The following is a 21967-nucleotide window of genomic DNA, read 5'->3' as shown; positions in this document are numbered from 1 at the left end:
CTGCCTTCACTTCACCCTGTTCCCTGCAGGGACGGAATCTCCTGCCACCTGCTCCTGGCAATTCCCGGCTCAACTACACAGTGCTCATCGGCTCCACACCCTGTATCCTCACCGTGTCTGAGACACAGCTGCTGTGTGAAGCACCCAATCTTACAGGGCAACACAAAGTCACGGTGTGTTCCCCATCCTGCCTTCATGCAGAGAGCCAGGAAATCCCTGTCACAGTCTAGCTATGGTCTCCTGGAACCACCCTCCTGAACCTACTGACCCTGCCCCGACTAAAGCAATCCTACCTCTCAGCAAATACCCAAGGAACTGAGCTTGATTGCAAGCCCCATTCAGCCCTCACCATCTACTCCTATGTGAGCCCCTCTCACTAACGCCCCATTGCTGAGTGCTCATGCGCTAGCTAGCTACCTTCCAGGCACTCAGGTCACCAGCTGGAGAGATGTTACCCACTGGCAGGTGTTGTGGGTGACTTAAGGGCCACTGGACAGAGGCCTCAAGCTCTGAGGGGCCAATACTCTCTGATTAAGTTTATCCCATTTGGCAGGTGCGGGCTGGTGGCTTTGAGTTCTCACCTGGGATGCTGCAGATGTACTCCGATAGCCTGCTTACACTGCCAGCCATCGTGGGTATCGGTGGGGGTGGGGGTCTCTTGCTGCTGGTCATCGTGGCCGTACTCATTGCCTACAAACGCAAGTCACGGGATGCTGACCGGACCCTCAAGCGGCTGCAGCTACAGATGGACAACCTGGAGTCACGCGTGGCCCTTGAGTGCAAGGAAGGTCAGCAGAAAGATGGGTGGGACCAGAGCTTGGGGGGGGGTTGCTGAGGCAGTCACCACCACTGAGCTCATCTTGTCCTACTAACTCACTCTGGCTCAGTCCCAGGGAGGTGGCAGAGGCTGCGATAGTGGCACTGAGAGAAATTTGTCCTTAACTAGGGAAACTGAGGCACATAAAAAACACTGTTTCTTTAATCCCAGGACCAGCAGTCCTGGCCAGACAGCAGGCAGGGTAGGATAGAGAAGGGGGAGGGGACCGTCAGGCCTGCTGCCCTTGTCCCACATTGCCCCTGACCCCACATCTGCTCCAGCCTTTGCAGAACTACAGACAGACATCCATGAGCTGACCAGTGACCTGGATGGTGCTGGCATCCCATTCCTTGACTACCGCACATATGCCATGCGAGTGCTGTTCCCTGGGATTGAGGACCATCCTGTACTGAAGGAGATGGAGGTAGGACTGCCAGCTCAGGGTTCCCTGGGGCTGGTATGGCCTTCCAGAGAAAGGTTAGGACCTAGCCAAGGACATAGTATGGAGTCAGGCCCACATTGGAGCCAGCTCAGGGTCAGGACCCCTGAGCTGTGAGGCAGGGGCCCGAGTTATGGAGCAAGAGGTAAGAAGGAGATCTTAGGCATGGAACAGTGCCCCAGGCCTCACCTAAGTTAACTACTCTTTAGCCTGGGATCCTGGTTCTGTTCTTTGTGCCCAAGCTGTGTGGGTCATTCTGCAATTCAGCAGCCTTAGGTCTCTTGGAAGATCTAGGTGCTGAGCTTTGCTGTGCACCGTGGGCAACCTGGCCTGTGTGCTCCTGGTACAGGTAGCCTCCAAATCAGGGAAGGTCTTTTCTCTGCCTTAGTTGTTGGTGCCATGTGCCCCTGTGTTCTGTCCCCCCAATCCCATCTCACCCCCCCTCCGGCCAGGTGCAGGCCAATGTGGAGAAGTCGCTGACACTGTTTGGACAGCTGCTGACCAAGAAGCACTTCCTGTTGACCTTCATCCGTACACTGGAGGCCCAGCGTAGCTTCTCCATGCGTGACCGTGGGAATGTGGCGTCACTCATCATGACGGCTCTGCAGGGTGAGATGGAGTATGCCACAGGTGTGCTTAAGCAGTTGCTTTCTGACCTCATTGAGAAGAACCTAGAAAGCAAGAACCACCCCAAGCTGCTGTTGCGGAGGTACAGTGAGGGAAGCCTGGCCTGTGAGTGGGTAGGGTCACCATGGGAGCCCTGGGGCCCTGTGTCTACAGAATGGTAGAAGTGACTACACTCTCCTATCTGCTGCTCTTCCTGCAGGACTGAATCCGTGGCAGAGAAGATGCTGACCAACTGGTTCACCTTCCTTCTGTATAAGTTCCTCAAGGTAGGTGGCCCCATGTAGGGCCAGCTAAGCCTCGGGGACCCAATGAGTGGAGGACAGGGGTGGAGTGGGGTAGGAGCCAAATGTCCAAGGAGGTACAAAAGCCAGAGTCCAGGTGTGACTGTCCCAGCCCAGCAACCTTGTTCCTGTTTCCTGTGCTGACCCTTGCCACCTACAAAAGTAGAGTAGGCATTCACACTCACTTTGAAGTTAGTGTCCAGGCTGGAGTTTTGATATAAACTTGGATCTCTTTTTGATGGATGGAGCTAGCTGCCAGGCTCAGGAGGGGTTTTGCACCTAGACAGGCTTCTGAGGGCCTAACACTGGCCCTCAAGATCTCTGTGTGCAGTCCTTGATGGGGTGTGAGTCCACACTGGGCTTCTGGCTCTCCAGAGCCTCCGGAGCCCAGCAGGTGCCAAGATGGGCTGGTTGGTTGAACTGGTTGCCTGTGCACAGCCCCAAGGAGCTTTCTGGCTTCTCTCTACCTCATGGCCAATGGGATACATACCACAGGTGATGACAGTGGGTCCCCCAGGTAGTATAACCTATGCATTCAGCCCTGGCCATTGCTCTGTGGATACAGTAACCAGCAGTGGAGCTGGGCAAAGATGGGGCAGGTGCTGTCTTTGCCAGCCCCTGGACAGTTCTCCAGGAGGCTGCTGCTCAGCTCTGGCTGGCTGGCCCAGAAGTGGCGGCACATGAGTCTGCTCGTAGGAAATCCTCCATGGTGGGATGCCTTTGCTTAATGGGAAGAGAGCCAGTAGAAGATGGCAGTAAGAGACAGCAGTGGTTTGAGGGGTGAGCCAGGAGGGCTGGAGGACTAAAGATAGGGGAACGTGACCTAGAGGCACAGGGCCAGCTGGAGAGAAGGGCGTGTGCACAGCAGCCTGTATGATTGTTAATGGGCATATCTCCTATGAAACTGCTGCCCTGTGGACAGTTATTTACATGCTCATTAAAGCAAGCACTGTGAACCAGAAGAGGCAAGGCAGAGCAAAGGCTACGGCATTCCAGCAGCTGTGCCCATGCTGGGTCTTAACGTGTGCTGACCCCGTTTGATCCTCGTTCTCCACACCAAGGAGCGGGTGCACTTTACCCCACTGGGTCTCAGATCCTGAGCCAGTCGACTTCTACCATGTGAGGAGGCTGGCTGCCTCTGAAAGCTGGAGGAGCTGGCTCTGCAGCTGTCACTGTGGGGCTGAGGATGTGGGACCTGTCAGACGTTTGGGGCATTGGCTTCTCAGGGCACTCAGGGATGTGGGAATGATGTTGGGGGTGGGGGCAAGACAGCTGAGAGAGCAGGGGGAAAGGGGTGCAAGGAGGAGGGAGCAGAGATTAAGGGGAACGGCGGGCTGCCCTGCCCCAGGTCCATTTTTTAGGACCTGGTCAGGGAGCTTGTGGTCTGCTCTCAGCTCTGGTTTTTGTGGTGTGGCCTTTTGCTGTTAGGTGGAAACTGATACTGCACATACCCACGGCCAGGCCACAGGAGGCCATGCTGAAGCCTTGCCCCTGGAGTAACATCCTGTCCCAGGAGGAGGCCCAGGTTGGCCTAGGCCTGTTCCATCCCTATCTGTGGTGTTTGCTTTATAGTGCTGAGAGAGGATACTCTTCAGTGCCTCCCTTCCCTGAGCTGGCCACCAGACCTTCCTGCTGCCCCATAGTTCTGCCTTCCCTGAAGTCTAAGGCTTGAGTCACAGACTGCATAGCTTCCCAGAGCAATTGCTTTCAGTCCTGAGACAAGTTCCTCCACCCTTTCATGGCTCAACAGCTGGTCTCTTCTTAACATGCCACAGACTTAAAAAAATGTTTTATTGCATTAAAATATACATAATGCAAAACTCCATTACCTTTTAAACTTTTTTAAAAATTACATTTGTATTTCTTTAGTGCATATGTGAGGTCAGAGGACAACTTATAGGAGTTGGCTCTCTCCTTCCACCACGTGGGTCCCAGGGATTAGACTCTGTGTCGGGGTCAGCAGCAGATCCTTTACTTGCTGAGTCATCTCACCAACCCTTGTCTTATTTGAAACAAGGCATCCCTAAATAGCCCAGGCTGGTTTCAAACTCATGCCCTTTGTACCTTAGTCTAGCATACAGGTACCTGGAGTTAATACAGCTGTAAAGCATAGCCCTTGCCATCATCATCTGTGCTGTTCAACTTATAAAACTGAAATCTGTCTTCGTGAAACACTCCCCACCCTCCACTGTACCACCTTTATAGCTTCTGCCTCTGAATCTGAGTGCCTTGGGGAGTCTCTCTCAGTGGAATTGTCCGGTATACATTTGCATGGTTGTCTAATTCCACCCGATTCTGTGGCTGCAGACCTGTGTCTATTGACAGGCGTGTAGGGTCTCTGTGACTCAGCCCAGCCACTGTGCTTGCCTGTGGGTCACTTGCTTGTGGTTAGCATGTGGGCAACTGTTAGAGAAGTGCAGTGTGTTGACAAAAGCCACTCTGGGAAGCATGGACAGTGCCTTTCTAGAATTGGAACTCCCCTCTGGCCTGAATGACCGTACCACTCACACAGCTTAGTTTGTATTGGGGCAGATGGAAGGGAAGCAGAATGTGTGGGGTTCCGTTTAAAGCTTCATGAGTCTGCACGTGGGCAGGGTCTGAGCCCACTCACTGCCCCACAGATGCTGGTGACCAGAACGCATGAGAGGTAGTTATTCTGCCCACCTGTCACTACACTGTCAACAGCACCTGTGAAGTAAAGGGGCAGAGCCTTAGCTCAGGTTGTCACAGTTATTGGTATTCAGTATATGGCAGGTGTCTGAATCGAAGCAGGTTTCTGTCTACAGGTAGAGTAACAGGCTTTGTTCAGTCTTTTGTGTTGAGTGCTGGCTGCATTGTCACTCTTGTCTGCAGTCCTGGCTTACGTGGCCCTCCTGCCTCAGTCCCCCAGGGCCCCCATGCCCACCCTGAGACTTTTCACAGTAAGTCCTGGTGCTGCTGCACCTTGCTCCTTGAGGCTTTCCTCTCTGTCACCACATGCTTTGCTTCATACCGCACTCCCTCCAGTCCCCTCCCAGGCAGGGCTGGGCCCACGTCTTCAGTTAGGCTGGCACACGGTGTTTGCCCTCTTGGCAGCTGCGTAATGCTCCACAGTGTGACTTCTGTGTTGTCAGTTGCATTGTCCTCTGTCCCATTGGCAGAAGGTGTTAGGGGAGTCCGAGTTCTTCCCCAACACAGTCAGCGTCTGCTGTAGCTTTCTGCTGCAGTGGGCATCCAGAGTGACCATAGGTGACCAGGCATACCTGTTTGCAACTTAGGTGTGTTGACTAAGGATCTTACCTGGCCTGGGTGCCACTGACTCCATCACTGTAGATGAGTGTATGTGAACAGACAGCAAGCTACCTTGGCTGGCACTGAACAAGTTAAGCTTCTTGCTTGATTAGCCACTTTCATCTTTGAAGCAACATTTGTGTGTTTTCTAGGGTTATTTTCTGTAGTATATGGTAGGTTTGTTGTGGCTGCTGTTGTTTTAAATACAGGCATTCCATCATTTGCAGCTCCTATGCTAGAGATGACGTGTGGCATGAGGTAGGGATCTACCTTGACTTTCCTTGCAGATGGGAAAACTGCTGTTCTGCCTCATTTGCTAAGCTGTGCTCTTCATCTGCTGCCTGTTTGTATGAAAGGGCCGCTCTTTGCACCTCAGCGGGGTTGAGAGGAATCTGAGGCCCTACCTTCTGCCTGTCATGGGATAGGGAGATGAGGCCCAGAGAGAGGAAGGCCTTGGGCTTAGGACAGCGTCTTTCTAGGCCTACCTCCTCTCTGGACTCTCATCGCTGACTGCTCTTTCACAGTCTTGGCAGGCCTGGTGAAAGTGATGGTCTGGGCTGGCAGGGGGATGGTTGCCTTCTGGGTCTGGTGAACTACCTGACTGAGCTGGAGCTGTCCTTGAGAAGCCCTGGCTTTTCCCGGGCAGATGCATTAGGGCTGGGCGGGTCTGCATTCAAGTCTTTGGGCACCTTGCCTGCCTCCTCTGTTCCTTCTACTGTGCTTAGGAACCCCAGGGCAGATATCTAGTCTGGGGAGACATTATGAGGTAGTGTTTGCCGAAAGAGACAGCTTTGATGGCTCTGAGTCCCAACCTGCTTCCCCTTCCTCCTCCTCTCTCTTCCTCCCTGGCTGACTTAATGAAGCCAAGTTTGCAAATGAAACATAATTTCAAAGACAGGAATGTTGTCAGAAGGTCTCAGATGATCTCTGCTCCTGGCCATTCCTTAGCAGCTGTCTCTTTAATTACCTCAAATGCTAACAGGGTCTAGAGCATCTGGGTCCAAGAGCAGAGTCACTGTGGGCTTGCCAAGGATCCACCTGGGCCAGCCTCCTGCCTGGGCATTCTCAGCCAGTAGTCACTGTGAAGAGTGACGCCCGCAGTCAGGGGTAGGCCTTCAGGGACATGGGACCAGCCTAAGCTCCATCCAGCTGCTTCCCTCACCTTGCTGAAAGATGTGAGCCTTTCCTATGATAGCTCTTCCTTCATTCAGCTCACTCGCAGTGCCTGCCTCCCCCCCACACACACTGCTGTGGTTCCCAAAACCAACTGCCTCAATCTAGGACGTGGGAGGACCTAAGGGAGGGTTAAGGACGGGCAAAGGCCCCACAGTGAGGGAGCCAGATGCCAGGAAACTGGAGGTAGGGATAGCAAAAGTCCTTACCAAGTGCCCAGGGGCCCCTCTGTCAGCCCCCTTTCTTCCTGGCACCAGACTGGGTTCTTTTGCCCATTGGTGGTGAGGAGCTTCAGGAGTGTGAATGTTTATGCTGATGATAATGGTGAAAGCATGGTCCTGGTGATCTGGACTTGTGACTAGGTGGGTCCCTAGACATCCAGCAGACCCTAATCACACCTGGGGTGATGAGGGCCATCATCCACCAAGGAGACTGCAGGCCAGAATCTACCTGCCTTGTTCTTCCTTGCATGATCGTGTTGTTCATGTGCATCTGCCCTTAACTTGTACCACTGTACTTACCAAGATTTCCACATCTACGATCACAAGGACAATGGGGTTATTGCTGACTAGATTTCATCACCCAGTGCTGGCTCCAGAGACAGGCTTGCCTCCTAAGAGGAGATGGAGCTCTTGGAAGCAACTAGATAGTCCTTAAAGGGCTGACTAGGCCCTAGACCCACTTTGTACCCTACTGTCTGCACAGGAGTGTGCTGGGGAGCCCCTCTTCATGCTGTACTGTGCCATCAAGCAGCAGATGGAGAAGGGCCCCATTGATGCCATCACAGGGGAGGCCCGCTACTCCCTGAGTGAGGACAAGCTCATTCGGCAGCAGATTGACTACAAGACCCTGGTGAGCCTCCATGCCTGGGTCCTCCCCTTCCAGTGACACTGAATTGAGGGAACAGGGCTGGCAGAAGCATGGGGTGGGGCTAATGCTGCCTACCACCCTTCTTATACACAGACCCTGAACTGTGTGAACCCTGAGAATGAGAATGCACCTGAGGTTCCTGTGAAGGGGCTGAACTGCGACACTGTGACACAGGTCAAGGAAAAGCTACTGGATGCTGTGTACAAGGGTGTGCCTTACTCACAGCGGCCCAAGGCTGGGGACATGGACCTGGGTGAGTGGCGGGCAAGTATCCCTGTGTGTTCTAGTCAGATGCCAGTCCCCTAGTGCCAGCTGTCCTGATGGTAAGGGATGCCTACCAGAATGCATTCAACAGAAAGTCTACAAGAGAGGTGATAGGGTAAGCTGGGGTCTGCAGGCCAGGGTGAAGTGATGGCAGCCTGAGGAAAAGAGGCAGGCCATGAATTTTATAGTCTCTGAAGTCTGGGCTGCCAGGACTGAGGGCCTTTGCATTGGGGGAAGTTTAATGAGGTGGGACAGTGCTGGGATCCTGTAGCAGATGTGACTAGAAAGGCTGGGACTGGAACCTGGGTAAAACCAGCCTACCTCTTGGGCTCATCCAGGTCACAGATGAAGGGCCAGACCATGATTTTACCACCTCCAAGCCAGGGAATGGAGCTATCAGTGGATGGAGCTTGTTACCCTACTCCAGGCTCTTCCCCAAGTGCAGAGCAAGCCCCTCCCTGCCTTTATTTCTTACCCCACTCCTTTGTTCTGTGTGCCATCTTGGATAGAAGGGAGGGAGGGAGGGAAGGCCCACCTCCAATATCCTACTTCCTGTAGAGTGGCGCCAGGGTCGCATGGCACGCATCATCCTTCAGGACGAGGATGTTACCACCAAAATTGACAACGACTGGAAGAGGCTGAACACACTGGCTCACTATCAGGTGATCCTACCATCCAGGAACCAGGCCATCCAACTCTGCTCACTATGTGGGCTTTCCTTCCCCTAAACTGGAACATGCCCAGCCAGGTGTGGACTGTGCCATGCCCAAGGGATTATCTGCCCTGGAATTGTCCTGATAGAGACTCAAAGTGGTGGCATGACTTGCCTCCAGGAGAAGAACCAGGGTTATCTTTAGGTCCCCCATGTTGGACAGGACATCTTGACACCCTGGGAGCTCATATCCTTGACATCTGCCTACAGGTGACAGATGGCTCATCAGTGGCACTAGTACCCAAGCAGACATCTGCCTACAACATCTCCAACTCCTCCACCTTCACTAAGTCCCTTAGCAGATACGGTAAGGGACCAGAAGGGTTGCAACCAAGTAGTGGGTGAGCAGTGGGCCTGGATTGGATGCCCTTCTTCCTAGTGCTCTGCCATAGTGTGCTGGATGCCAGGATTAAAGGGTCATGGCTGTGGCCTGTCACTGGCTCTTGGCCTTCCCTTCAGCTCTGAACCAGTGTCTCTCATGTGGCCACAGTGGTCATTCGCAACACACCTAGAAGGAGCCTTGGTGCTCTAGATTCTAAGGAAAAACTGGCTGGGTGGGGCAGGGGAATGGCCCTGCCAGCTGACAGGCTATTCCTGCAGAGAGCATGCTGCGTACAGCCAGTAGCCCTGACAGCCTACGCTCACGAACACCCATGATCACGCCAGACCTGGAAAGTGGCACAAAGCTCTGGCACCTGGTAAAGAACCATGACCACCTGGACCAACGTGAGGGTGACCGTGGCAGCAAAATGGTCTCTGAGATCTACCTGACAAGGCTGCTGGCCACCAAGGTAGGTGTATGGGGGTTAGCCCAAAACACAAGGCCAAATTCAGAGTTCCTGCAGACCTGTCCAGGTCACCTAAGAGGTTGGTACCCTGGATAGCTCTGAAGCTCGGTGCCTCACCCTGCAGGGAACACTACAGAAGTTTGTGGATGACCTGTTTGAGACCATCTTCAGCACAGCGCACCGTGGCTCTGCCCTGCCTCTGGCCATCAAGTACATGTTTGACTTCTTGGACGAGCAGGCCGACAAACACCAGATCCATGACTCTGATGTGCGCCATACCTGGAAGAGCAATTGGTGCGACTGGTGGTGGGCAGGCACCACAGGGGCGGGACTGCCAGGGGCAAAGCAGAATGAGCCAGGCCCTACAGTGCCAAGATCTCCCTAGGCCTTACCGGTCTCCAGCCCTGGATCCTGTAGCAGTCCTACTACTCCAGTCTATAGGAATTCCTTGGGTGAGGGGCCACCATGTAAGAAACAGCTTAGTGGGCCAGAGCCAATTGATACCATAGAGGAAGTGATAATTCATAGCACAAGCCTGTGTTCAGTGATGTGTAATGCTGGCATCTGGGGATAGAGATGGCTCTAAAAGGCCACTCTGAAGTCACAGGGCAGAAAGTGTGGAGGTCTGTACTGCAGGTAGGAGTTGAGTATAGCTAGTGAGAGTTGAGGCCACCCCAGACGCTGGTGGATTCATATCAGTACTTCTCGTGACTTACTGCTGTGCTCAGCCCTGACCTACCTTTGCCCAGCACAGACCATCTACACGTGTGAACCAGCCTTAGCTGCCTGCAGCCTAGCCATGGGGCCCACAGCCACCTGCTGCTCAGCATTCTCTGGCTTTGGCTGACAGGCACAGTTGTAGGCTTCTCCTGTGTGCAGCCCTAACCCAGCAGGTTCTGCCCCGGTATGAGGTCTTCCCATCCCCACAGTAATCCACAAGTTTAAAGGAAGACCACTTGAACTGAAGACTGGTCAGTTGGCTTTTCTCCCCAGCAAGGTTGGACACTGTCACCAGATCCTTCCCCTCTAGGACCTCCACTCTACATTCCCATGGAGGCATACCCCTCGTGCCCACACCTCTTTAACTCCTTGCTCCTGGAGTTGTGCTTTGACTTCCAGGTCCAGTCAGTCATCAGCTTTCTTAGTCTCATGTTCCTCAGCCTGGTGTGCTGGATGGCCTAGCCTCAGCACAATGCCCTGTACCCCTTCTGTTCCCCTCACCGTTTCTCTTGACTTTTATCTGTTGCTCCTCCAGGGCTGTGGGAGCCTAAGCCCAAGATCACCTTGCTATCTGTCAGGAGGTACAGGAAAGGAGAGGCTGCTTGGGGGGTGGGGGGGGCAGCACTGGCCAGATCACTCTGCTGTATGTGACCTTCTAGATTTACTCTAGAGCAGCTGCCTCAACCATGGCACATGCCCATGGTCACCAAAACCTCAGTCTTCATTTAGTTTCTGTTTGGACGGCATGCGTGATAATTGGGTGCTTGGCCAAGGCTGTCTGAGGCATTGTGGGGCATAGAGGATGGGTGTTAAGGCATATGTCCTGGAACTGTATCTGAGCACAGGAACAGGGGTATCAGAAGATGTCAGAAATGACCCCTGTATATAAGCTGGACACTCAGAATGATGTTCTGGGAGGCACCAGGTGGCCACTTGGGCATATGGAAATCCACTCATTCATTCTCTGGATGACAGGGCCAGGCCTGTGGCATGGTTGGTCTCACTTCTAGCTACTGTACAGAAGGAAAGGGGTAAAGAGAGACACTTCTAAGCAGTGTTGGGCCTGTGTGCTCATCCACAGCCTGCCCTTGCGCTTCTGGGTGAATGTGATCAAGAACCCGCAGTTTGTGTTTGACATCCACAAGAACAGCATAACGGATGCCTGCCTCTCCGTGGTGGCGCAGACCTTCATGGATTCCTGCTCTACATCAGAGCACAAGCTGGGCAAAGACTCACCCTCCAACAAGTTGCTCTATGCTAAGGACATCCCCAACTACAAGAGCTGGGTCGAAAGGTGGGTGGCTAGCTGGGGTCATGCAGACTCAGGGTACAAATTGGTGGGTGGGTAGGCCTTGTAACCTTACCCATACTGACCCTGCCACCTACTGTCAGGTACTATGCTGACATTGCCAAGATGCCTGCCATCAGTGACCAAGACATGAGCGCCTACCTGGCGGAGCAGTCCCGGCTGCATCTTAGCCAATTCAACAGCATGAGTGCCCTGCATGAGATCTACTCCTACATCGCCAAGTACAAGGATGAGGTATGCCTCACCCCCAACCCTGACCCACAGCTCCACCTGCATCAGAGCTGGCCCACTGCTTGGTTTTGCTTCTGCACCTGACAGAGCAATAAGGAAAGCAGGGATTCTGGGCACACAGAAGGGATAGGATGGAGATACAAGGTGACAGTGTCTTCCAAGGATAGATAGCTATGGGCCTATAACAGTTTATGGGGCTGGGTGATATCTCTGGAGCTAGGTACAAGCTGTCAGTATCTTCTGACTTGTAGTGGGACTGACAAGAAGTTCTTGTCCTTTGTCTGGGAACAGGTCCCTGGCTCATCTCTCTAGGGTGGCTTGTCTCTACTCTGGGCTAGAGCATATTGGTGCAATGGCCAGGGACTGGGCATGTGTGGGTAATGCCAAGGCACTTAGGCAGAATGGGCCCGGCTGGCTAAGATCCCTAGAGTTCATATGGCTGAGCTAGGGCCCACCTGGGGATAGACAAGGAGATGTACACCGTCAGGGTGACCTGGGTGTGGAGGCTTTGAAGCTTGGCTATGTCCCTGAGCCAGATGGATTGTTTTAGGTCTAGAAGCAGAGAGGCTGTGGTCTGCTGGCTGGGCTGAGCCAGTGAGGTGGATAGAATGGCAGCCTGTGTGAAAGTGAGAAGCCACAGAGACAGGTCTAAGGCCGTGGACCCATGGGCTCAGAAGGGCTCTGGGCACTAAACCAGCATGGGAGGGTCACAGGCTATAGTGATGGGGGCATGGGATGGGACACTGAGCCTAGGCTCCCATGCAGACTGAAGCATGGGGAATCAGATGACTGTAGGCAGAGGTGTGATCCTCAAGAAGACAACCTAAGAGCATAAAAACCAGCAACAGGAGAGGGAAGTAACCATACCACATCAGAGAGCAGGGAGTAGAGTGCTGCTCTAGAAGACACTCAGAACCCCGAAAAGAGTGGGGAGGGAGAGGCCACAGCCGGGCCAGAGCCGGTTGGTATAGGGGATGAGGGTAGAAGTGATGATCTTGGGGGCTCACTCCAGAGTGTTGTAGGAATCTGGGTCAGAACTGTTTTCACAGTTAGGAACTGGTAGAGTCAAGTCTTAACTGTTCTCCAAATCCCCCACTAGGCATAGCAGTGTCACTTGCACTGCCCATGCAGGCTTCCCTGAGAGCTCTCAGGCCAAGTCTGTGGGTAGCCAGACCTAATCCTGACCCTGTCCCACCCCGGCCCACTACAGATTCTGGTAGCGCTGGAAAAAGACGAGCAGGCACGAAGGCAGCGGCTTCGGAGCAAGCTGGAGCAGGTGGTGGACACAATGGCCCTGAGCAGCTGAGCCCTGGACATGACCACTCAGCAGGAGGCAGAGCAGGAGGGCAGCAAGGGGGACCCAGGAGACAGCCCTTGGCTCACCTGTACCGAGTGCCAGGTGTGGGGCCTGCAGTTGGGTCCTGGCCCTCGCCTCCCTCTCCCTGCCATGCAGGGCTGATTTTTATTGCTGTGGATGTGAGGGTTCCTGCTGAGCCACCTCTGTGCCTAGGGCTTGCTGCCCTGGGACAAGGATTGCAAAGCATGCCTGGTCCTGCCCAGGGATATTTGCTGCTTGGCAAGAGCTGCTGGTGGCCTTCCTGGGAAAGAGGTGGCCTCTGAGGGGCCGAGATAGAAGGCCAGGCCCTCCAGAGGGAGGGCACCAGGACAAGGGGTTGGACCAGTTTGCAGTCCTGGCTTCTCCCAGCAGGCAGAGTCTAAGGGAGAGGTGAGACACCCAGGGCTGGGCAAAGTGAGCCACAGCCTGGGGCTGTCCCACCTGCCTCCCCTCCAGTACCCACGCTTCACCACCCTCAGATTCACCGCGTGCTCTGCGCGGCCAAGGCTGGAGTGCCACATCCTTCTTCTGGGGAGAGGCCCTACTCTCCTCCTATGGAGGGGCTGTAGACCCCACTTTCGAGTGAAATGCGAACAGTGGCTAGGCAAACCCCTCTTTGTCCTCAGGGCTGTGCCTCTGGGAGCCTCCAGGCCTGGGGCTCCAGTCAGAGTGCATGTTCCCATTATTTATTCCCCACCTCCTGCTCCTGGCTCAGCCCACCATCCCACCATTCACTACCCTCCCTGTCCCTGACGCTCCCCAGTGGCTTCCATTCTGGCATCTCAGCAGTGTCCTGGTCCCCCACAGTGGGACATATGGGTACTGCTTTCTAAGGGAACAAGAAACCCTGCTGCACTCTGCCCTGAGGAGTAGGGGCAGGGCACTCTGCCACCCTGCTGGCTGTGGACAATGACCCAAGGGACCGGAGGTCAGCTGTGTCCACCTTTGCCCACAACAAGCAACGGAACACATTTTTAATGGACCCTGTACATATATACATATATGTATGTGTATATATATGTATATGTGGCCCTGGCCCCAGTGGGGTGCTGTACAGTTACTTGAGGGAGGAGACACACGAAGGCAATTCAGGAGGAACCCAGGTGGAAGAGAGCAAAGCCAAGGGTCCTGGAGCTGCCATCTGATGTGGCCTCTGCTTCCCACAGACCGAAGAAGCTGCTGCCCAAGCTACCGGGTGCCCCAACTTCGGGTACAGAGGCTGTGGACCTGCATGACTGTGCTAGCGTTTAGTCTGAGTTGATCTTTTCGAACTGCAAGTGTTGAATACTAGAGGTGGTTAGACCCTTTTTTTTTTTTTTTTTTTTTTTTCTTGTTTTTTTTTAAATTAGTCATTGGAAAAGCAAGCAAGCGGCCTAATCCCCCTTTCAAGTTCACTTTTTCGATGGTACTAAAGATTAATGGATTTTAAGGGACAGCTAACTGTGGGCAGGTCCAGCCTCAGTGCTGGGAACAGCACACCCCATGTCCATGGGCTCCAAGCTGGGGAGCCAGATGGCACAGGGTGGAGATTAGAGTTGCGCCTTTAGATCGCTATGGGGCAGGTGCAAGGACTCAGGGAGCTCCTCCTTCATGGTTATCAAGGGGCCTGGGCACCCTAGGCCTTGAGCTCTGGTCAAGTGTCTGTGTGGCTCACTCTTTGGGCTGATACGGGGGACAGAGCCAAGTCTAGCCAGCCTGGATATAGCCGTTTCTCAATAGCCCCTGTTGCCTGGGGTTTTACCTATGAATATACCCCTCTCTTCCTATTGATGCCTCTGGGCTGTGCCTGGGTGGGAGCCTCAGTTTCCCTTAAAGTCTTCCCTGGATGTGGGCTTCAGATAGAAGCCCCTAGTTCTTCCAGCTCTGCCTGGACCACGCACAGCTTCTAGGCTCAATGCCTTCACTATCCAGCCCCACCACCCTGCCCAAGGCCCCCAGGCTCCCTTTGAACGGGCCAAGCTCACTGTACCCTACCAGGCCACCTCACCCATATGGGTGTCATAGGCGGGTGGTGAGGTGGCCTGGAACAGCCTCCCCAGGGCATCTGTTCGCAAGCACTTTAGCGTCTCTGTTTACATGCGAGCTGCCCTAGCTGTTCTCAGCACAGCCCTCAGGGCCAGGCCTCACCTCCATGCCACTGCTGAACTGGGCTCTGACATCTGCTTGTCCTTGGTGTTCAAGAGCCATCCATCTCTGTGGCATCCTACAAAGGGCTCCACTCCAGCTGAGATACAGCTTGGGTTTGGAGCCCACTGTGCATCGGGTAGTAGATGCTCAGGGCCACACTCTACAGTCCTAGGCCCAAGGAGGTGGCCAAACACCACTCCAGCCAGCCTGGCCCTAACACTCCTGGTACTGCCGACCTGCCGTCCCAAAGCCCTAACCTCCTGCCTGGTTTTTCCCTTTGAACCCAAACTCAGGGGTGCCTGGGCTGTTAACAGCTGAGCCGGTGTCTTGGACTGGCCCTGTGCTCTGCAGCTGCTCCACCCTCTTATGGTTGGACAGCTAAACAGGGCAGCAGGGATGAGGGCTTTGATGTGTTCCCAAGAGGCACAGCATTGAATCCCAGGCACCTCTCTGTTGGTACAGAGGGGCCCGCCCGCCACCCCCTACTCCAGTTCCCCCAGTTTGGATCTGGTGGCTCACATCGGTGCTACACAAGCTAGAGTAGATATATTTAGAGAGAGAAAGATATTTTTAAGGTGAAGCCCATGATTAGCTGTCCTTTAATGCCGCAGAACACTCCCTTTACCTCCCCCCCCCAAAAAAAAAAGAAAAAAAGGTCATTTGGACGATCTGAGTAGACCAGGCTTCGGCCATTGCTTCTCTGGAAGCGGCAGAGCCAATATGCTCAGCCATCAGATTTGTAAATATACGGCTATTTCCTATTTTACGGTTCTTCAGATTTAGTACTTGTAAATAAACACACATTAAGGAGAGATTAAACATTTTTGCTAAAGCTTGTGGCTCTGGGTCTTATTCTAGTGGACTGGGGATCAAAGAGATAACCACAGAAGAGGGAGCTTGTCACGTCCTCCGGGCAGTACCTCATAGGTAGCAGCAGGCACCCTGAAACCTCTGCCCTTCAGCTGGGACTTGGTGTGAACACACAGGGGCAATGCACTGAAAACCTAATAGGCCCATGCGTCACATCAGTTTCATTTACAGCTGAAAACACAGAATACCCTCTCATCTGAGCTTAGGCAGGGACAGAGAGGGAACCTCATGGTAGCCTATGTGGCAGGACCATGTGCAATCCTCATTGGGAACATACCCATCTATAAGGCTGGACTCCCGAAGCCCTGTTAAAAAGCAGATTGTGTCCCCAGGGTTCAGGGCAACTCAGAAGTGCATGCATGACCCAGAGCTGTGGCCTTGGGATCCTGAACTGCCCACAAAGAGTTGGTAATATTTCCCTAGTGCTTGGCCAGGGGCCTGTCTTCACCATAGCCTTTTTTCACTGAGGAGCTGAGGGTGGGTCAGCCCATGTGCACACTCATTCAGTTTAAGGGGGTGAATGAAGGGTCCATACAGTGTGCAATTACATGCTTGGCTCAGGTGCCGTCTTGCCCTTCTCACCTGGGCAGTGTTGTGTGGACTTGGGTGCCATAGCACTGGAGGGGGCTGTGCTCGCTGTCTGTGGAGATGCCCACCTCCGTGGGAGCATCTCAGAACCTAGGACCCATGTCTGATGATTGTGCTGTGTTCACCCACTGCACAAGGCCATGGAACACAGGTTCCAGGCTCTGAAGCATCCTGCATGCCTCTGTCTCATTCCAGTCCTTTCTGAACTGCACTGACATTCCATAAATCACAATCAGTGCTCCTCCATTCCCGACTGTTCTGTCCTGAACAGTTAAAAAGAAAAAAAAAAAAAAAAAAAAAAAAAAGGGCAACGTAATCATCATGAAGTTGCATGGGAAATAGATTTAGCAAATGTGGTCCCATTTGGGGTGTGACATAGCCCATTTATGTCTCTTGAGCCCTCCCAGCTTTCTGGCACAATCAGCTCTGCCTCAATTACCCTTGTTAGGCTGCCAGGGGCTCTGGCCCTGCCACTGAGGAGTGAGCCAACCTCTCAGAGCAGCAATCAGTGCCCCTGCACGGGGTGATCAAGCATGATTAGGGCAAGCAGAGTCTGATTGCCACACAGTTTATAGAAGGCAAGGCTGTGGTGGCTCTGAGCAGTGCAGCCAAGGAGTATGAGAGGCAGAGGTTCAAGGCCATTCCTCAACTCTGTGGATCAAGAGGACATTTTGCTGTATCTCCCTTGGGTCCCCAGAGCAGCCACAGCTCCAGCAGAGGATAAACCAGGCCAGAGGTATGAGGACGATGCCTGCTGATAGACTCCGATACATGGAGGAAGTCTAGCTGAGGCTCAGTGGGCCATATCAGGAACCAACCCAAGCCAGCCAAGGACAGGAGATGGCCTCTGGGGGAAAGAATGGAGACTTGTCAACCATGTAGTCCCAGAGGAGGAAAGGACCTTTTGCAGAGGTGGAAGTGACCTGAGCACCAGGGCCAATGTGAAGACCTATGAGAAGCCAGTATGAGGCAGAAGCTAAGACAGGCTGCCTGCAGAGGAATGTGCATGCCAGCCTTTGGGAAGCAGGAAGCTGACTTAGTTTACTCTTGGTGGCTACAGGATTGGTCACTGGAGACTGATGAGAGGCACCTGCATTAGCACAGCTACATTACTGGGGGTGCTGTGTGGCCAACATCTCTGGCAGGAGGAGCTATTCTTGTCTCTTGATTATCCATGAAATGAAGTTCTCAGAGACAAAAGCTGGGCCCAAGATAAAATACAAGGCAGATCTGGTCATGGTCCAGACCTTGAGGATAGTCATTACTTCAGTGTGGCCCAAGCTGGTAGCAATCAGCCACTGTTGGCTCATTTTGAAAGAGGCCAGGGACAAAGATGAGATACCTGCTCCAAGAGACCCTGGTGGAGCCTGCATTCATCCTTAGTCTGCCCTGGCTCCTGAAGCTCTTATTTGTGGTGAGGTTCTGCAAAGACAGTGCCCAGGAACTCCCAAACACTGGGAAGGCAGAGGGAGGCTTCCACTCAAGAACAGATACCTGTGGCTACCATCAGCCCCTAGAAGACTTGGCTAATGTTCACAGAAGGGGTCTGTTGGGAATCAGGCTTTCTGGCCATACTGACTGTATCTAGTTCACAACCTATCCACAATAAACACCCAGGCTTGTCCCTTAAAGATGCCCTTCTGTTTGTAACATGGTGGGCTAGGAGAGAGAACTGGTTGGCTTTTACAAAAATTCAAGAAGGCGTGGCCTCATTCTTGGCTGGCATTTCTCCTCCTGTCTTCCAGATCTTCCCAAATCAGGACCCTGGTGGCTACCGAATTGTAGGGAAGCAGCCCCTTTGGTCAGCAGGTGTCCAAGTAGAGATTTTATTAGCCATTCTTAGGGCAGCTACACCTGCTTGAACCAATTAATCTGGCCTCAGGGAAGAGATGCTCTGGTTGGCTGGACATAGGCACATGGCCAAGAATGATCAATGCACTTTAGCCTGAGCTTTGCGAGTCATTCAGAGCTGTGCCCATGCATAGGTTCGGTCTGCAAAAATCCTGAACCTGACTTCTTTGGCATTGTGACATCACCTCCTGGAGAGAAAAGGGAGGCTCCTAAAACTCATGAAGCTGTAAGGTCCTTAAGGCCCCTTCCCAAGATCAAATAGGCAGTGACAATTTCTGAGAAAGATTTTCCAGTGGAACTGTCTGAAAGTTGAGCAGGGAGCTCCAGGGATGTAAATTCTGAGCATGCTAGGTTAGGCTTTTCAGTGGTTCAGATGCCACCAAGTCACCCATGGTCTTGCAAGTAACAGTGATAAACTCATTGGTTCACTAAATGAGACAGGTGGAATCATTTCTTTGGTCGGGCATTGCTGCCCAACTGAGATGATCAGTGATCTTATTTGGGTCCTTGTCCCACCTTGCCTCCAAGAATGGAGAAAAGAGACAGAGGACAGAATGAGGGCACTTAAAGAAGATTCACATAGCAGGGCAGTGGTGGCACACACCTTTAATCCCAGCACTCAGGAGGCAGAGGCAGGCAAATCTCTGCAAGTTCGAGGCCAGCCTGGTTTACAGAGCAAATGCTAGGACAGGCTCCAAAACCCTGTCTGGAAAAAGAAAAAAAGATGATGATTCACATAATAGGAAGTGGGAACCGAGACCCTCAGTGGCAGTAGGGTACCAACCAAGAGTGGTTGCAGGCATTACAGCTCCATGTTCTTAGCAGGATTGATGACACTGCCCGAAGATTATTAGCAAGCTTGCAGCTCAGAACTTAAAAGGCTTAAAGGGCTTCTGGCGCCCTCAGGCATGGAAGCCTCTGAGAAGCCGTCTCCTCTGAATCTTGAAGGAAGTCTTCCTTCTCCACAGAGGACCCAGAAACTGAACCAGCCAGGAGCTGGGCACTCAGGCCTTTTTCTCTTCTATTTTCTAAACTTGCTGCAAGGAGACTCTGTTCAGAATTTGGTAACCCTCATATATTGGGCCAGGTGAACTCTGATTGGCTGAATGTGCATGCATGCAAATAAGATATAAAATGGAGCCAATCAGGGAAGAGCTATCAAACCCAAAAGAGGAACAAGCCCACCAAAACTTGAGGGATGCCCTAACCCTCTCCCCATCTCTTCATGTTCCAGAGGAATCTGGAAAGGTGGAAGCCTTCCTGTGGTGTTTCTGTTTCTGTGGTTTTCCCCTTTCCGTGGTTGGTGCACTGCCTGCGGTTTGAACTGTTCAAGGATACTGGGCATTTGGAACCAGATCAAAAGTCCAAAACTGTTCAATCGTCACTGGAGGCTGCCCAACATAACCTGCTGCATTCCAGGGTTCTTGTGTGGATTTGCACCAGCCAGGGTCTGTGTGTGTGCGCATGCGTGTGTGCCTCTGTGTGTGTGTGTGTGTGTGTGTGTGTGTGTGTGTGTGTGTGTGTGTGTGTGTGTGTTTCATCCCCCTGCTACCTGAGAAACTAAAAAGTAAGAAGGGCTGACTGTCAGAGGGTGGCAAAGGAGTCCAATCAGTTATGGCCCATGGCTGTCAGACATAGGCCACCCTCAATGGGGCTCTCCATTTCAGGAGGGACTCCTATTGCCAGTGCTATCTGTAGTCAAGAGATGTGTTCACGTCTTTGGACTGAAGCAGAACCTGGTGTCAGTCTACCAGCTTGCCTGGAGTGGGTCTGGCTGCCATCCTTAGTCAGAGCTGTGCCCAGTCAAGCTCTCTTTCCTACTGTTTCGGTGACCCTTTGTGCTCCCCTTTCCAGATTCCTCATTTTTTCTTGGCTGCCAGCTGTGGTTCCAGTCAAATCTGCATGATAGGGAACTCACCATACCCAGTGTCAGGCCCACACAAACTGAAGCCCAGAGTCCAGGCTGGGGCCCTGGAAGGCTCCAATGAAGACTGAAACATTCCTCCCACTTTTTGTTCATTAGCCAGGACTGAAAGGACCACCAGAGGAAGGACATGGTAGTGTAAATAGGTGTAGCCCCCCCCCCCACAGACTCATATGTTTGAATATTGGGCCTATATAGGGAGTAGCACTATTAAGAGGTGTGACATTGATGGAGTGGTTGTGGCCTTGTTAGAGTAAGTGTGGCCTTGTTGGAGGAAGTGTATCACTGTGGGGGCTGGCTTTGAGGTCTTACATGCTCAAGCTATGCTCAGTATGGGACACAATTCACTTCCTGATGCCTGCCAATCAAGCTGTAGAACTCTCAGCTCCTTCTCCAGCATCATGTCTACCTGAATGCTGCCATAACCCACCATGATAATAATGGACTAAACCTCTGAAACTGTAAGCCAGCCCCAGTTAGATATTTTTCTTTATAAGAGTTGCTGTGCTCAAGGTGTCTCTTCACAGCAATAGAAACGCTAACTAAAATAGACACATAATTCTAGTTCAAGAAAGAGCCATAAATTGGCAAAATGGGCTCATCTGGTAAAGTTACTTGTTACCTAACCTGATGACTTCAGTTCCATCCCTAGAACCCATATATGTTTCCCCCAACCTGCTCATAAATAAATAAGCAAACAAACAAACAAATAAATACTAAAGAATTTAATACCATTTTAGAAGACCAATGAATCCCACTTCTCTAGTAAATAACTTAGATACACTCATATCCACTGTTGTGATGGGGAGGGTAGCCCAGCCTGGTGACAAAGTCAGGCTGTCTCCTTATTACACTTTGGCACTAGCCTCTATTACACAGTAAAATGGATGGACTTGAGCTTCATCCAAGGTTAAAGCAGGACTGGGCGAAAAAGTTATGGAAAAAGTCAACCAGGCTGATTTCCTGTTTGAAGCATGCTGGTGATGAGTGTGAGGAAAGAGCTTCTAATCCTTTAAGCTAGCTGCCTTGAGTGCCATGGGCAGAGTTCCTGGAGAGAGTTCAAGGGGCAAGGGCAGAAGCCAGGCAAGACAGACCCTCCTCTACTGGTGAGACTAAGAGAGAAGGAGCCAGCTGGGGGCTGAGGAACAAGGGACTCACAGTCAGGGCCATTTAGAGCTGAGGGACAGAGGAGAGTTATGACTCTACGATATAGAGAGCCAAGCCGAAGAAGCTTGAGTGATGTCCTGAGTATATGTTTATTGTTGACATGGGCATGACTCTGCCAAGGACTCCAAAGCTAAGACACACAGAGTATGAGCAAAGCTATTATCCTTATGAGCCAGGCCCCAGGGGAATGCAAAACTTCCCTCAGCTGCCCAAATAGGAGTGTTTATGAATGATTATCAGTGTGTGCAGACTAGCAACTGCAGCATCATCCTCTAGGTGTCTGACCACCTACAGACACCTATAGAGACTAGCAAAACCCCTCCTCTCATGCTATACCTAATATGATAAGCAGGATTCCATTTAATCTCAGCTTTACTGTACTAAGTCTATGTGTCTATTCTATTCTTTCTTCATCCCCTCACTGTTCCTCATTGGGGTTCCAGGACCCAATCTGCATGAGACATGGCACCCAAGAGAACAGTCTGTGCTCACACCACTCATGGTGATGTGCAGTGTTCTGCCTGTCCAGCTGTACAAGGTGACATTTCCTCACCTCAGGCAAGGGACCTGAGCTCTCTTTCCTAGTGTCAGGAGCCCCACATG

The 21967-nt window shown here is 52.4% G+C and overlaps 1 protein-coding gene across 2 annotated transcripts in view; it reads left to right on the top strand.

The window, feature by feature from the left end:
* Positions 1 to 15796, top strand: part of Plxna1 (plexin A1) — a 45912-nt gene extending 30116 nt beyond the window's left edge. For both annotated transcript variants that reach the window (XM_051203395.1, XM_051203394.1), the window contains exons 19-32: positions 30 to 173; positions 554 to 788; positions 1099 to 1241; positions 1709 to 1965; positions 2083 to 2149; positions 7313 to 7459; positions 7571 to 7730; positions 8300 to 8403; positions 8664 to 8760; positions 9054 to 9244; positions 9366 to 9535; positions 11043 to 11255; positions 11354 to 11504; positions 12712 to 15796. In XM_051203395.1, coding sequence (XP_051059352.1) covers positions 30 to 173; positions 554 to 788; positions 1099 to 1241; positions 1709 to 1965; positions 2083 to 2149; positions 7313 to 7459; positions 7571 to 7730; positions 8300 to 8403; positions 8664 to 8760; positions 9054 to 9244; positions 9366 to 9535; positions 11043 to 11255; positions 11354 to 11504; positions 12712 to 12807 — 2175 coding nt within the window. In that variant the 3' untranslated portion in view covers positions 12808 to 15796. The remainder of the gene's footprint in view (positions 1 to 29; positions 174 to 553; positions 789 to 1098; positions 1242 to 1708; positions 1966 to 2082; positions 2150 to 7312; positions 7460 to 7570; positions 7731 to 8299; positions 8404 to 8663; positions 8761 to 9053; positions 9245 to 9365; positions 9536 to 11042; positions 11256 to 11353; positions 11505 to 12711) is intronic.
* Positions 15797 to 21967: the final 6171 nt, after the last annotated feature.

Source organism: Phodopus roborovskii, unplaced genomic scaffold (assembly GCF_943737965.1).
Source record: "Phodopus roborovskii unplaced genomic scaffold, PHOROB, whole genome shotgun sequence".
Classification (NCBI taxonomy): Eukaryota; Metazoa; Chordata; class Mammalia; order Rodentia; family Cricetidae; genus Phodopus; species Phodopus roborovskii.
This window is presented reverse-complemented; position numbering and strand designations above follow the sequence as displayed.